General features: G+C 37.9%; 2 protein-coding genes across 2 annotated transcripts; both read right to left on the bottom strand.

The window, feature by feature from the left end:
- Positions 1 to 10,377: 10,377 nt before the first annotated feature.
- LOC149620850 (uncharacterized) lies at positions 10,378 to 12,492 on the bottom strand. Its single transcript, XM_089854625.1, has one exon. It carries the CDS (start codon positions 12,490 to 12,492, stop codon positions 10,378 to 10,380), a length of 2,115 nt encoding a protein of 704 aa, XP_089710751.1.
- Positions 12,493 to 12,573: 81 nt separating this feature from the next.
- Positions 12,574 to 15,879, bottom strand: LOC149620849 (uncharacterized). Its single transcript, XM_089854624.1, has one exon. It carries the CDS (start codon positions 15,877 to 15,879, stop codon positions 12,574 to 12,576), a length of 3,306 nt encoding a protein of 1,101 aa, XP_089710750.1.
- Positions 15,880 to 16,257: the final 378 nt, after the last annotated feature.

The raw sequence follows: 16,257 nt of genomic DNA, 5'->3' as shown, positions 1-16,257 counted from the left end.
TTCCCGCAGGAAACCACCGTATTGAACCATACACGTGCAACATTTCTAATCTTGTTTATTTTTTCATTTCTAAAATATTTACCCAATTTTTGAGGCTTGACAAAAAAGTAATCATGGAAATCCAATAACTCCTCTTCAGCTTAAGTAGTTCACAATTCGATTTGAACCCTCGAAACAGTTTTATTGAGCGAGAGTGAACGTCATCACGGGGTTACACATCATTCAAATTCTGAATTCTAAAAACACCTGACACCAACATTTAAAATATCATCGGTCGTAAGTTTAAACGGAATGGTATTTCTTGGAAATAACCGATATTTTAAAAACAGGTACAGAATTTTCGTTTTAAAATCTTAAATGCTATTTTTAACACTTGAAACACTCGAAATAAAAGCTATTTAAGTATATTACAAGAATAATTACCTTAAGTTAAAGTAACTTTCATACTGAAAAACCGATGTAATGGTTTTAATTGGTGTAAAATATGAGGCTAACTATAGTAGAATTCAAAATCAGAAAGGGTAAATATTCTCGCGTGTCCAAATATTCCAATGTTGGTTAGCAAAAATTTTGATCAGATTTAAGTCACCGCAAAAGAATAAATATGGAACTTTTTAAATTTTTATAATTTCGTCAAGCTTCATTCTTAAATTACACTTATAAACTCACTGCAGTTTAAGATAGTAGATAGGACTGTTCACGAGCCGAGCTGAGCGAGCTTTTTAAAAGCTCGGCTCGGCTCGAGTCAAAAAAACGGCGGCTTGGCTCGACTCGAGCCGAGCTGGGTCTTGGCTCGACTCGAGCCGAGCTGGGTCTTGGCTCGGCTCGGCTCGAAAATGATCGAGCCGAGCCGAGCCGAGCTGGCCCGATTAACATATACATGTTTAAAAAAAATTGCTACTACCAACGTCAAACTTGAGAATGACTATAAATTCCATCCCATGTTTAGGAATGTAGTGGTTCAGTAAAACCCGCTCTTTAAAATATGCTCAAGGTTAGAGACGAGAGATTTTTCCCACGCTTTCATGTAAAAATAGAACGGAACGCTATTGGTGGAGAGAATAAAGACTAAAAAGAAAGCACTACATCAGTGACTAAGCTCGCGAGCTGACTCGCGAGTCGGCTCGGCTCGGCTCGACCATAAAAAAGCTCGCTCGTTAATTAATCGAGCCGCAAAAGTGGCGGCTCGGCTCGGCTCGAACTTGGCTCGCTCGTCACGAGCCCGAGCTAGCTCGAGCTCGTGAACAGTCCTAATAGTAGAGAGTGGTTAACAGAAAGCGCAGTTCACGGGGTGCGTAAAGACGCGTTACCCAAAGTCCGTCTGGGGTTATTGCGCGTTACAACTGAAGAAATACTGATCAAAAATGTTTCACTCAATCTAATTGAATAAGCGTTGAATATTTCTAATATCCATGTTGTATCAATCAAATCAAACGCTTCGATTGATCAAAATTATAGTAATTACCATAAAGAAATGAATTTAAAAACACACTGATTAATAGGAAATAAAGGCATGCAAAAAAATTACACTCGTGCTCTAATTATGTTTCAGTTTAGAACCGAACACTCTTAACTAGTCTCAGTCTTAGAAGATTTCGGATTGTCCATTCTAGAATTTAAGTGAAGCCCAAAATGGCATTGAACAAAATTGACTTTGTTGGAAATGATCGATATTTCAATAACAGGTAAAGCTTGATTTTTAAAAACCTAATTTTATCGTTGATTTGAAAACTATTTTATTATTAAAGGTACGCGAATGAGACAACTGTTAATGCTTCTATACCTAATCGGGTGAGTTTATCAAAATTCTTTGGCGTTGTTCAAGCGAGTCTTCGGGGTCTCGGCATCAAGATTGATTTATTGATAACAATTCATCTTTAATTCCTTGTCAGTATTCGGCAGTTTTTGTGGAACAGATGAAGTTCATGGCTGAATATTTAGAACAATTCCTCAACATAAAGTAAATTTAACACTTGGAATTCGATTCGACTATTATTTGGACCGAACGAGACAGATTTCACTTAATTCCGAATTCCTCGCTGTCTCATTCGCGAAAATCGGTGTGCCTTTTTGTTAACAAAATTCTCGTGGCACTGTAACAAGGCACTTTTGCCACTTATTATTTACTTCTGATACCACTTTGGTTTCTTCCATGACTCACACTGAGCTTAGAAAACTCTTGGGTTTTCGTATTTTGTAAATTCTTCCGATGTTTGTAAGATTCACGTTTCCTTTTCCCCGGGTTTTTAAAACGGTAAAACACCGCCGAGGTCCCCCTCATCTTAGACCAAGCGAAAGGGTATAAAAGGAAACGTGGGTTATAGGAAGAAGAGATTCCTTTTTTGTATATTGAACGAGAAGCACGCTGGACCATGTAAATAAAGTTCTTTGGAATATTTTACCCCCACGGCTTTTCATTTGCAAATTCGTTTGTATCCGGTCGACGACGGCATAGCCAACCGTCCCGGGGCCTAACAACCCCAACGCCCGCTACAACTTTGGTGGAGGCGCCGTTTGCATCGTTTTCGGTTACCCGAAACGCCTGCCCAAATGAACTTTTTAGCCGGACTCTTCCGATGGTCCTGAGGTTATCCAGATTGTCGACGGTGATCCCATAGCGCCGTATCTGTCGTCTTTTTCTGTCGTCCTCAGCTACGACGCATCTTCACGACTTAACTTTGACGAGGCTGCTCACCATCGACGATTCTCTGTTGCCGGACTGCGGGACGGTATACAATAATAACCTTAAATTCCTGACGTTGGACTGCGGACCAACTCTTCTCATCTACTACCGGACTGCGGGACGGACGTAGACCCCCTGGAATCCAGAATTTCCGACGTTGCACTGCGGGACAACGATTCTATCTTCACGTAAAAGAAACTAAGAGACTGTGATCATAAGAAACTAAGAGACTGTGATCAAGATCCTTCCAATTATCAGCGGACTGCGGGACGCTACAAGAACATCAAATCAGGTTGGACAATACTTTTTACCAAAAGTTTTAAGTCAAGGACAATTTTTTATACATGTTTATGGATAAAGTTAGGCCTTGTACGCGATCACAATCTCGTTCTGTGACAAATCAAGATAATTTAGATTTAGTCTCGTCCGAAGATACGGAAATTTATTCTCTCTCTAACGAGAACTTTGATCAAAATTCAGATCATAATTTAGATTTAAATTCTAGTGTAGATTCAGAACATAATTCTGAGTTAGATTTACGCGTAGACCCAGAGCTTAACTCTGATTTAAATCAAATTATAGACTCAGAGCGTAACTCTGATTTAAATTTAACTAAAACGAATTCGCAGAATTCATTAAAACATTTAAAAATGTTTAATAACAATGGAGCCAGTGGTTCTGGAAACGGAAATGTTAATCAGGCCAATACCGTAACTACGGGTACCTCTAGTTTAATTACGGTTGCTACACCGACTTCCCCAGTTACGACTCAATCGTCCCTTGCCGACGACATCGCTAACCGCATGGGTTCTTTAATGACGACCTTAGTCGCTCAACAAAACCAGCAACAATTAAACCTGATAACAGCTTTATTAAGCGGTCAATTTCCGTCTGGTATTCCAGCAACCACTGTACCCAACATTAGTACTAATTTTAGTCCTAATGGTACTAATGTACCTTCTAATGTTTCAAATAATTCAAGTAATGCTAGTCCTAATGTACAGCCAAACACTGGCACCGGTCAAATGTTGAACAATTTGCCCAATTTAAATGTTCCCCCACCGACGTTTTTTCCTCCTAACGTCTACGCCAGACCCGAAGCTCCCCAAATTCCCAAATTTACACAGGGAAAAGACCCTCTAGTTTTTCTGTCAGAGGCAGAACGGTTTCAGAGGATCTGTAGCTTAACTGACCCTCAGTTAAGGGGACTGGTTGAAAGGATGCTTGAAGGCGATACCCTTTATTGGTTTGATAGAATGGCGCGCAGTATCCCGACGTGGGCTAAGTTTAAGGAACATTTCTGTAGAGCATTTATTATAGGAATAGATTATAAGGATCAGCTTCTTAACAAGCTAAATAAACGTAAACAACGTGAGGATGAACCCGTCCTAAATTTTATTCTTGAAATGGAACGTCTATGTTTTATAAGCCTTTTCTTTATGCTCTTTAAGATTTTATGGGGTTAAGGTGGAGTGTTCGACGTCTTATTAGAGGGGTTAAAGTATAAGATAAACACCTACCTATTTTCACTTATGATTCATCCTCGCAAACGCTAGACTAGATGTTAGAATGCAGTCAGTTGTGGGGAGTTAAGGCCTTTTTAGCGGAAACGAGGGGCTTATAAAATTTCTGAATCAAAAGTGACCGCGTTTGTTGGTACATGTCAAGTGAGAGTCAAAATAGATTCTAATCCAATTTTTAATATTCAACATAATATTCAATCTTGTTCGTAAATGTTCACACACTTTTATAGGGGTCAAAATAAAGAAATTAAACAAGACAATTAAACTTACATCTAAGGGAGGTTTGCAATTTATAACGTCTTTGAAATGGCTCCTCAATAGGATTACCTCCTACAGCCTTTAAGATTTTAAAAATTAAATTTAGGGGTTTGTTAGGTTAAAAGCGTGCAATTATGCACTAAAAAATGATGTTCAAAAATAGAAAGTTAAGATTTTTTAAAATGAATCAATCCGTCAACCATAATCCAGGTTCTTTAACAATAGTTTCAAGCCAGTTAATCAATAGTTTCAAGTTTTCTTTTAATTTCTTACGCCAAGTAGCTCCTCTTCCATATTCTTTATAGGGGTTCAGGATCTTTTTTTTTCTTCTCGATTTCAGGGTTTTTCTTCAGGATCTTTTTTTCTCTGAGTACGCGATTTAAGGGTTAATTATGTTTTTTTTTCTTCTTTCTCGATTTAAGGGTTCGCGCGCTCTCTTCTTCTAGGGGTTAAAATATTCTCCGATTCAACTTGATGAAAAATAAAGGTATCAAATGAATAAAAATAAAAACATCGAATAAAAATAAAGGTTTCGATTTAAAAAATAATCTCCGTCCGTTTAGAGATTTCTTGGGGGTGAGCCGACAGGGTCTCGTTTAGACATTTCAGGTATCGACTCACGATGGGACAGGAGGGACTTCGTATATATAACTTCTAGTTTCTCGCAAGGATTTCTGGGATAATGACGTTTGTTGATTGACTTCGGTTTGGCGAATAGTGGACCATATTTATGACGTAGCCGGGCGTATTCATGTTAACAGCGAATGGGCAAAACTTTTTGTTTTGGGACCAAATACGGATTGGTCAGTTAAAGGGTTAAAAAAAAATGTTCTAGAAGTTTCTCGGGCCAGGTACCAGGATAGTGACTCAAGGTCTTGTTGCTTGGGGGTCTAAATAAGCTAGTATTTCTCTGGTTTCTTGGAAAAAGTTTTCGTTGCTAGGTGTTTCATTTTGCACTGTGGATACTGTGGTATAGGATAGTTCTAGAAAGTTCGCTGCCAATTTTGATGGGCTATTTCCTCTTTCATTGTAGTTATTTTTAGAAACCGTGAATTTCTTTTCAGTTTGTTTTTCTTTTCAGTTTGTTTTAAAGGGATAGGTTTAAGTTTAAAGGGCTAATATTATTTTTATAGGGGTAATTTAAGGCATTTCGTTATTAATTTAAAGGTTTAATCGGAAATTTAATTTGATTTTCATGTCAAGATGGTTATATATCCCCACCTCTTCTGAAAAGTTCGTCCCCGAACTTACTCTGTTCATCCTACCATCACGTTAATTTTTTTTTTTTTTCGATGCATAGGGGTTTTAGTACTTGAAGACTTCATCAACTTGTTTCCATTCAAAAACCGCTCAGTGGGATAAAAAGTAGGGGTGTTATGTTTCAATTCTTCTTTGTCTTGTTCATCCTCCGTAAGGGAATTTTCATTCATTCTCTTCTCTTCGATAAAGAAGTTATGCAATTCTTGTTTTTTCTCTGTATCCAGATCTATATCTTCTGGCATGCTTATGTTATTGGTCAGGGTCATAGTAGTAGGGGTTGCTCTTGGGTTTTGAATAAATGGAAACACCCAGTATTGTCCATTTATTGTGCAAGTGATACTATGATCCTCGTAGTTCAGTTTTGCTCCTACATCTGTCATCCAATTAGATCCCAATATAATCGAAAAGTTTGCTTTCTCAATTATGTAAAATTCAATTTCCATAGGGGGACCCATTTCATCATTTAATTGTACAGGAAGTTTAATTGGGCCTTCAGCTTTAAGAGGACTGTTAGGGGAAGCTGAATAGAATTCTCTTGTTTTCAGACGGTTAAAATCCATTTCTGGGTAGACTTGTTCAGCGACATTTTTGACCATAAACGATGTACATGCTCCCGTGTCTAGGATTGCAGCATAATTGCCATTGGGTAATTTTAGGGGTATACTTCCAGTTCTTGGGACGAAATTACGTATCACGTTAATTAAGTTTTCTGGTTGTGGGACAGTTATCTCAACCGTTCTTTTAGGAGTGGTATTTTGTTCTTCATTTATTCTTTCTCTTGATTGATAGTTTTGTTTTTGGGGACAATCTCTAGCCATATGATCCGTAGAATTACATACAAAGCATTTAGGCCTAGCTGATGGAAGATACGATTCAAGGGGTAAGGTTACTTCTTGTGGTCTACTCCTTTTATTTGGGCAGTTATAAACAAAATGTCCATATTCCTTGCAATAGTTGCAAAATTTGTTTGTTAAGGGGATTCGGGGTTCGTTTGTTCCTTGATTTCTAAGGTGTAAAACTCCCATCACTGGTTAAGGTGCTTCACTACCTCTAGAAGTTCATCAACAGTGGTACATGTTTTCAGATTTAATAGGGCTTCATATTCGGGCATTAATCCAAAAATTATATGATCTAGTCGATCTTGCTCAGAGGGAATAGAGGGTAATTGATCATATATGTTAATCATATCCTGAACATAATCTTCAGGGCTCTCATTGGGTCTTTGCCTTCTTGTTTGGATTTTTCTTTTGATTATTTTGGAATAACTATCTCCCAAATATTTTTCTTTAAACTTTTTCTCAAAATCATCCCAGGTATGAAAATGATTAATATTTTTCCAATACCATTTCTTTGCTTGTCCTTCGAATGCTAGGGGTATATGGGTCAATAATTCTTGAAGGGTTACGCCTGTTATCATCCCATACTCGTAAGCGCTATATAGGAATTCTATAGGGTTTGATTCTCCATTAAATCTTGCCGTAAATTGAGGAATTGGTAAAGTTCTATTTCTCTGGGTTGAATATTGTAATTTTTCTCCTCTAGGAATTAAGGTAATATCAGGAATATTTGATATCTCTTGTTCTTTCTCGTATACAGGAAATATAGGACTTTTCAACTTGTCTTGGAAGGTATTCTGACTTAGAATAGGTTCGTTTCTTGGAAAAAGTTCCTCTCTCTCGGGTCTCAAGGTAACGTTTGTAGGGGGGTTGAAAAATTCTTTTACTCGTGTCGTATAGGGGTCTTCCGAACGTTTTTCTTCGTAAATATTGGAGGGGAGGGATACTTTCTTTCCTGTTTCTTTTTGGTTATAAGGGGTAGATGTAAATATGGGGTCTAACCTCTCTTCCTCTCTTCTAGTTCTTTCGACTCTTCTAAGGATTTCTTCTCTATCAATAACATTTTCTTCGGGTGATTTTGGTATATCATTTATATGGGTACGTTTTGTATTAATTTGATGGGTATCAGATTCCGAACTCGAACTTGAGTTAGATCTCAAAGATTGGGGAGGGGAACCTCTATGGGTTTCTAATGAATCTCTATAACTCTTATTGAGTGTCTCTAGCGTTTCTTTAAACATTTGTTTTGATTCAGCATTTTGCTGTAATAGTTTTAATATCATTTCATCTTTAAGATTAGGGGTAACTAAATTTTTTCTTTGGATCCAACTAACCACGATATAAAATAATTTTATCAAGGGTAGAATTACTTTGTCATACGACAATATGATAATCAAGATAATCAAAACGTATATAATAAGATCCGATGTGTCAATTTGACTCATGATGATTGCTCGATTATTTTCAATATTTTCTCAAAATATAGGGGTTTTTAATAATAGGGAATTTTTAACAATTGAACCAACTTTGACTCTCTTTAAGACATGTCAGAATCCATCATATCGATAAGATTCCGAAGTATCGTATCCTGCCGACTGCGCCAATTTATAAGCCTTTTCTTTATGCTCTTTAAGATTTTATGGGGTTAAGGTGGAGTGTTCGACGTCTTATTAGAGGGGTTAAAGTATAAGATAAACACCTACCTATTTTCACTTATGATTCATCCTCGCAAACGCTAGACTAGATGTTAGAATGCAGTCAGTTGTGGGGAGTTAAGGCCTTTTTAGCGGAAGCGAGGGGCTTATAAAATTTCTGAATCAAAAGTGACCGCGTTTGTTGGTATATGTCAAGTGAGAGTCAAAATAGATTCTAATCCAATTTTTAATATTCAACATAATATTCAATCTTGTTCATAAATGTTCACACACTTTTATAGGGGTCAAAATAAAGAAATTAAACAAGACAATTAAACTTACATCTAAGGGAGGTTTGCAATTTATAACCTCTTTGAAATGGCTCCTCAATAGGATTACCTCCTACAGCCTTTAAGATTTTAAAAATTAAATTTAGGGGTTTGTTAGGTTAAAAGCGTGCAATTATGCACTAAAAAATGATGTTCAAAAATAGAAAGTTAAGATTTTTTAAAATGAATCAATCCGTCAACCAGAATCCAGGTTCTTTAACAATAGTTTCAAGCCAGTTAATCAATAGTTTCAAGTTTTTTTTAATTTCTTACGCCAAGTAGCTCCTCTTCCATATTCTTCATAGGGGTTCAGGATCTTTTTTTTTCTTCTCGATTTCAGGGTTTTTCTTCAGGATCTTTTTTTCTCTGAGTACGCGATTTAAGGGTTAATTATGTTTTTTTTCTTCTTTCTCGATTTAAGGGTTCGCGCGCTCTCTTCTTCTAGGGGTTAAAATATTCTACGATTCAACTTGATGAAAAATAAAGGTATCAAATGAATAAAAATAAAAACATCGAATAAAAATAAAGGTTTCGATTTAAAAAATAATCTCCGTCCGTTTAGAGATTTCTTGGGGGTGAGCCGACAGGGTCTCGTTTAGACATTTCAGGTATCGACTCACGATGGGACAGGAGGGACTTCGTATATATAACTTCTAGTTTCTCGCAAGGATTTCTGGGATAATGACGTTTGTTGATTGACTTCGGTTTGGCGAATAGTGGACCATATTTATGACGTAGCCGGGCGTATTCATGTTAACAGCGAATGGGCAAAACTTTTTGTTTTGGGACCAAATACGGATTGGTCAGTTAAAGGGTTAAAAAAAAATGTTCTAGAAGTTTCTCGGGCCAGGTACCAGGATAGTGACTCAAGGTCTTGTTGCTTGGGGGTCTAAATAAGCTAGCATTTCTCTGGTTTCTTGGAAAAAGTTTTCGTTGCTAGGTGTTTCATTTTGCACTGTGGATACTGTGGTATAGGATAGTTCTAGAAAGTTCGCTGTCAATTTTGATGGGCTATTTCCTCTTTCATTGTAGTTATTTTTAGAAACCGTGAATTTCTTTTCAGTTTGTTTTAAAGGGATAGGTTTAAGTTTGTAGAATTTCCTAAGTTAATTTTTTTATTTTATTTATTTGTCGCTAATTTTTACTAATTTCCTATCTTAATTTTATTTTGGGAGAGCTGTTTTTAGTCTGCAACCGACTGAAGAAATTGCAAACGACATTTTTTTTGTTTAGTTTTTATTTTATTTTTTAAAAGCTCCTTTACTTGAGCGCTATTTTTTGCGACCCTTTTAGTTAGGTCTCTACAGATCAATTGAATAAAAAATACTAGGTATTGGTACAGTTGGTACCCAAAAAGCGGGGCCTCCCCTTTTTGGGTGTACAAGATTGGCAAAAATAGAAATGGAAAGTTTTCCACACTCGGAGGGGAATTACGGGCTGGTTACTCTTTCTACAAATTCTGCTTAGAGGTGCATGGCCTCTCGAACCAGCCCGCTATTCAGCTTCGACAGGGATTATAGTGGAAAACTACCCCTTTTTTAGATTTTTAGATAGCAAATAAATATTTTTTCTTAGCGTTAGCTTTTGGATTTTTTTTAGGTTTTAACTTTAGATTTTAGGTGTAAATTTTTGGTTTTATAATATAAAATTTCCTGGGGGGGGGGATTACATTGAATTAAGTTTAAGTTATTTTACACTGGCCCCCGAAATACGTTTAAGTATTTCAAAGAGAATAAGTAATTAGAATACAAAGTTGATATTTTAGACAATAAAATTACACAAATGATACAAAACAAAATTTAACAAGGTTACGAATTTGAAAGAGTTTTTTTTTTTTTTACATTTCATTTCTTTTCATACTTTGGCTACATTATTTTTCAATTCAAATTTTTCATCTACTGACGAAGCGTCCATTTCTAGGGGGTACAAGAGTTGAATGGGTCGCCTAAGAATAGTACCGTTTGACGTTCGGATCATACACGACCTTATTTTTCCATCCCTTCCCTCAAAAGTTTCAGTGATTACCCCTAGGTTCCAAGTATGTTTTGGTGTTTTCTCCTCGTGAATCATCATCACGTCACCCGCCTTAATTTTTGTGTTTGTTTTTCTTAATTTAACATTATGCGCAGATCTGAGCGCTAGCAAATACTCCTTTTTCCATTTAGTCCAAAACGTATTCATTAGACTATTTCTGTATTTTTGTCTTTTGGTCAATTCGACCCTTGATTTGGGTAAGTTTACAATTTTTTCCGAGAATGACGGCAGACTAGTTAAGCGTTTACCTACGAGGAAGTGAGATGATGTTAAAGGCTCGGGGTCGTTAGAGTCACTACTAACATAGGTTAGTGGTCTTGAGTTTACGGCTGCTTCTGCTTGTAACAATGCCGTTTCCATTTCTACGTAAGTCAGTGATGCCCGTCCTAAGATTTTCTTCAGGACTAATTTAGTGCTTTTTACTTGTATTTCCCACCATCCTCCTCTCCATGGAGCGCGTTCGACAATAAACTGCCAAGTGATACCTTTCCTTCCATAATAATTCAACACTTCTTCGCTATTTAAACTTTTCCATATTTTCTCAAGGTCTTTGTTCGCTCGAATAAATGTTTTCGCATTGTCGGTGTATATTTTACGCGGTATACCTCTTCTGGATATCATTCGGTTCAGAGCCAATAAGAATTCGTGGCTAGTTAGGGAGGTGACCAGTTCCAGATGTACTGCTCTAATTACGGCGCATGTAAATAAGCATATGTATGCTTTTTCTATTGTTTCCCCAATTTTCACGTATAATGGTCCTGCATAGTCTATTCCAACTATCTCAAAGGGTTCTGCCTTTTCTATTCTATCCCTTGGTAGGGGGGCGGTATCTGCTTTACCTGGTCCCAAACCTGCTGTTGCTCTTCTACATTTTAAACAACTGTGTACTGATTTTCTTGCTAATTGGCCGCCTGCCGTAATCCAAAAATGTTCCCGTGATTGTGTTAGTGTGCTCTGTACTCCTCCGTGGCTGATTTCCTCGTGGCTACGGTCCATTATTAGTTTTGCGAGATAGGTTTCCTTGTTTAAGATGATAGGACGCTTTTGGTGGTATGGTAGTTCTGAATCACCTAATCGCCCACCAACACACATTAGATTTTCGCTATTTAACATGGGCTTGAGGCTGGCTATTTTTGAAGATCTATTTATTTCCCTTTTGTTTTCAAGTGATTTCAATTCTTCCGGATAATTTTCTCTTTGACTGCATTTTATCCATAGTTTTTCTGACCTATTAATCTCCTCCGCTGTTATTGGTCCAATCTTCTTATTCTTTTTAGCTATGTCAAAAACGCGATAAATATAAGCAGTTATTCGAAGTGCTTTGTCTAATTTGCTGTATCTATTTAATTCTATGATTTGGTTAACTCCCGTTTTATGGGATTTAACGACTGTGAGTATTGTTTTTCTCTTTTCTTCATCTATTTGCGATAAATCTGCCACCGATGGGTTTTTAATGGGCCATTCAGATTTATCTTTCTTGAGCCAAGAGGGCCCCTCCCACCATAACTGGTCTTTTGTTAGATCGTCCGCCTTCGTGCCTCTCGTGGGCATGTCTGCTGGGTTTTGTGTTCCCGGGCAATGATACCAGTTCTTGGGATCCGAGAGTGTTTGTATTTCCATCGCTCGATTTTGCACGAAAGGCTTCCATGCTTTCGTCGATCCTTTCACCCAGTGTAGGGCTATCGTGGAATCTGACCACATATAGTTTTCCATTTTCTCCGGCTCAAAGAGTCTTTCTACGTTCTTAACTAACCTAGCTGCTAGCAAACAGCCCATGAGCTCCAAGCGTGGCAATGTTAGCTTCTTTAAAGGCGCTACTCGGGCTTTAGACGATACTAAAGTTACTCCAATTACTTTGTTTTCGGTTTCGTAGCGTATATACACGGTAGCTGCGTATGCTTTAGTAGAAGCGTCACAGAATCCGTGGATTTGCATTTTGGTAATTTTCGTCGAGCTATTTTGAAAATAGCACCTGGCTATATTTATGTTCTTTAATTTTGGTAGTTCTTGACACCATTATTTAAATTCATTTCCAATTTCCTGCGGCAGTTCTTCGTCCCATTTAAGTCCACGTTCCCAAAGTTTTTGGAACAGAAATTTAGCCCTAATTGTATACGGCGCTAGAAATCCGACAGGATCAAATATTTGAGAGACGGCGCTAAGAATATTTCGTTTTGTAGGTTTAACTTCTTTTAGTATGTCGGTTAATGTCGAAAGATCGAATGAGAAGCGATCTAATTGGGGGTCCCAGAGTAGCCCTAATACTTTATGATCTTTCGGCTCTTCAATTTCAAATTTAATTTTGATGTTTGGATCTTCAGCTTCCATCCCCCACATTTTTCTTAGTTCTGGAGAATTTGTCTGCCATTTTCTTAGACGCATGTTGGCTTCGCCTAGCAGTTCCGATGCTCTTATTGACAATTCGTATGCCTCAATTGGGGTTCCTTTTCCGCTTAGAAGGTCGTCTACATATAGATCGCTATTTAATACTTGGACGGTTTTTTGATCCGTTTCGCGGTATTTCTTTAAATGATGTTTGATAGTTGCTGCTAATAAGTAGGGACTTGAAGTAACGCCAAAGGGCACACGTGCCATTCTTAGGGTCGTGAATTTATTTTCTTCTAATCTTTTATTTTCTTCTTTCGGCCATAGAAATCTTACACTGTCTTTGTCATTTTGCGCCAATCCTACCTGCAGGAATGCTTTTTCAATATCGGCGCAGACGGCTATGGGATGAATTCTGAACCGCAATAACAGCTGCAATAAGTCCGGGTTCAGGTTTGGCCCGCTTGCTAGACAGTCGTTCAGGGACGGCGCCCCGCTGATATGGGACGACGCATCGAAAACTACGCGAAATTTTGTCGTTGAACTAGCTTCTCTCTTCACGCCTTGATGCGGAATATAATACGTTCCAGGTGGTCCTATTTTCTCGTTCTCGGGAACTTCTTCTGCTATTCCTAACTCTAATTGTTCGTCGATAACCCTTTTGTATGACTGATAGAAGTCTGGATCGTTGTTAAATCGCCTAATTAAACCGTTCATTCTTTTCGTTGCTACCGGTAGGTTATCTGATAGCGTCTCTTTCTCGGTTTTCCAAGGAAACTTGACTAAGTACCGCCCCTTTTCTTTGTCAAATCTTACGTCATTTTCGAATTTTTCTAGAACTTCCTCATCTTCTGGGATTTTCTCTTGTTTAGCTTCTATTCCTAGCGTATCGAATTCCCAGAACGATTTTAGAATGTTGGAAACATTGTTTTCATCTTCCAATTTTGTTATCATTGTTATCAAATTGCTCTTGATTTCGATACAACCCACGTTTTTAATTGGGGTAGTCATTGGACCTTCGATTGTCCAGCCAAACATCGTTTCCAGAGCTACTAATTTATTTTGCAGTCGCTCGTGGTTTCCCTTCACAATGTCCCAATAATAATCTCCGCCAATTAAAAGGCTTATTTGCGAATTGCTAGGGTTTGTTTGGTTTGGATCGTCAGCTAACTGAACGCCAGTTTTTCTGACAAAGCTTTGGATTTCGTCGCAGCTTGATACTTGGGCGCGGCAGATATATGGTACTTCCACGGCCTCTACTTCTATTTTCTTCGAATGGTCTTGCGCGTTATGGAGGCTAATTTTTACTATTTTTCTTTTTCTTTCTACGGGGTGTTCATTTCCAAATTCCGTTACTAAAACTAACTTTTCTCCGATTACGGGGAGACTAAGCCTTTTTGATATTTCTGCTAATACAAAGGTTCCTTGACTTCCGTTGTCTAGCACGCATCGTACGGGTTCCAAATTGCTATTGTCTGGGTAATCTACGTTCTTGACTATTATTTGCGCGGTTTGCAACAGAACATTTTGCCTGCTAGGGTCAACAATGGTGTTGGCTGCTATTTCTGTGGTACCTTCTGCTTGACTTCCCTGACTGACCTTTTTATGAGATTCATTTTGGTGGCAAACGACAAAATTATGTCCGCCTTTACATTGCTTGCAGGTGCGATAATACGAATCGCACCGTCTCGCATCGTGGCTAAGCTTTAGACATAGGTAGCACCTTCTCGCGTCCCTAATTTGATTCCTTTTCTCCTCTAATGTATAGTTTTCGCAATTTGATGATGCGTGATTGGAATTTTTGCAAAAGATGCAAAATACTGATCTTGTCATGACGTTGGTTTGGAGAGCGTTTGCAGTTGGGATGTAATTTCGTGGTCTATTCGAATTATTCGCGTAGCGTTGTGGTTTTGAGAAGTACTGTGGGTTTTCATATGTTTGCGCTTGATTTTGAGGATGTTGTTTTTCTCGTCTTGAGGATTCGCCTAGTAAGGCGCAGGTTTCGCGGCCTTCAACTTCGCCTTTTAAAAATTCTACTAATGCCGGTATATTCCATTCCGCGTCTAAGATATGTTTTTTACTATAATCTAGCCTTATAGCTTTTGGTAAGCAAGATAGCAACGCTGGACATATAAAGGTTCCACTCAAGGTGGCATCTATCCCCAGAGCCGACAAACACCTCAAATTTAATTGAATTTTATCATATAGGTTACGCAAGGCTTTAGTGTCGTTCGAGTCCGTAACAGGTTCTAAATTCATTAACGCTTTCCCATGTTTATGTACAACAAAGCCGGTACGTCCGAAACGTTCTTTTAATAATCTAATAGCTTCGTCATAATTTACATCTGTAGCCTTCATTCCCGCTAATGTTTGTTTCGCGTCTCCGTCTAAGTAGGATGCTAAGTAGTTAAATTTTTCTACCTTTGTTATGGTGGTTTTTTCGTGTACTGATGACTCAAATCTGCTCCAAAATCCGTCGAATTCGGTGAAATCTCCGGTGAACTTCGGAATCGCTAAGGTTGGGAGTCGTGTTCCTTCTTCCCTCGTAATGGTGGTGACGACGTTGGTTCCGCTGTTGTTTGAACCTCCACCGTTTGATCCACTCGTTGATGCTCCCGCTGATAGTTCCGCTGCTTTTCGAATTCGGCGCTGGGCTTTACTTTTCAATATGGTGATGTTGATCTTTTCTTGGTACGCTATCATTTCTGTCGCTTCCGCGTCTAATTTATCCACCTCCTGAATTGTTGCCAGGATAGTTTGGTCACAATTGTTTATAGATTCCTCTCTTTTTTCCACGAGAGCTAACACATCTTCTATATCTTCAACGTCCGAGTTAATATCGTTAACTAAACTCGCTAAATTGTTTACCGTCTTTGTTAAACTACTTCTTAATGGGATTCGAAGAGCCTTTTGTTTCGCTACTTCGTTCGTTGTTGATGTTTTACTCGTTACCGTTCCTTTGGTTGTCACGTTATCTGTTTCGTTTCGTTCCGCCATTTTTGGAAAGTTTTAAATTTCTTTTTTAATTAATTTTTTAACGCGTGTTCACTTCTAATTTTCACTAATTATTTTTCACTTTTAAGTACCTATTTTCGCGATACTGGTTGGTTTTTCCCGGGTGCAGTGCACCATGTAGAATTTCCTAAGTTAATTTTTTTATTTTATTTATTTGTCGCTAATTTTTACTAATTTCCTATCTTAATTTTATTTTGGGAGAGCTGTTTTTAGTCTGCAACCGACTGAAGAAATTGCAAACGACATTTTTTTTGTTTAGTTTTTATTTTATTTTTTAAAAGCTCCTTTACTTGAGCGCTATTTTTTGCGACCCTTTTAGTTAGGTCTCTACAGATCAATTGAATAAAAAATACAAGGTAT

The sequence above is a fragment of the Phalangium opilio genome, unplaced genomic scaffold (genome assembly GCF_054372755.1).
Source record: "Phalangium opilio isolate 3A_F unplaced genomic scaffold, DU_Popi_V2 ptg000209l_1, whole genome shotgun sequence".
NCBI classification, from domain to species: Eukaryota; Metazoa; Arthropoda; class Arachnida; order Opiliones; family Phalangiidae; genus Phalangium; species Phalangium opilio.
The sequence above is the reverse complement of the archived record's forward strand: the minus strand, read 5'-3'. Positions and strand labels throughout refer to the sequence as shown.

Bases quoted from the DNA above. Each gene is read 5' to 3' on its own strand.
- LOC149620849 (XM_089854624.1), bottom strand. From the start codon at position 15,879: ATGGCGGAACGAAACGAAACAGATAACGTGACAACCAAAGGAACGGTA.
- LOC149620850 (XM_089854625.1), bottom strand. From the start codon at position 12,492: ATGCAAATCCACGGATTCTGTGACGCTTCTACTAAAGCATACGCAGCT.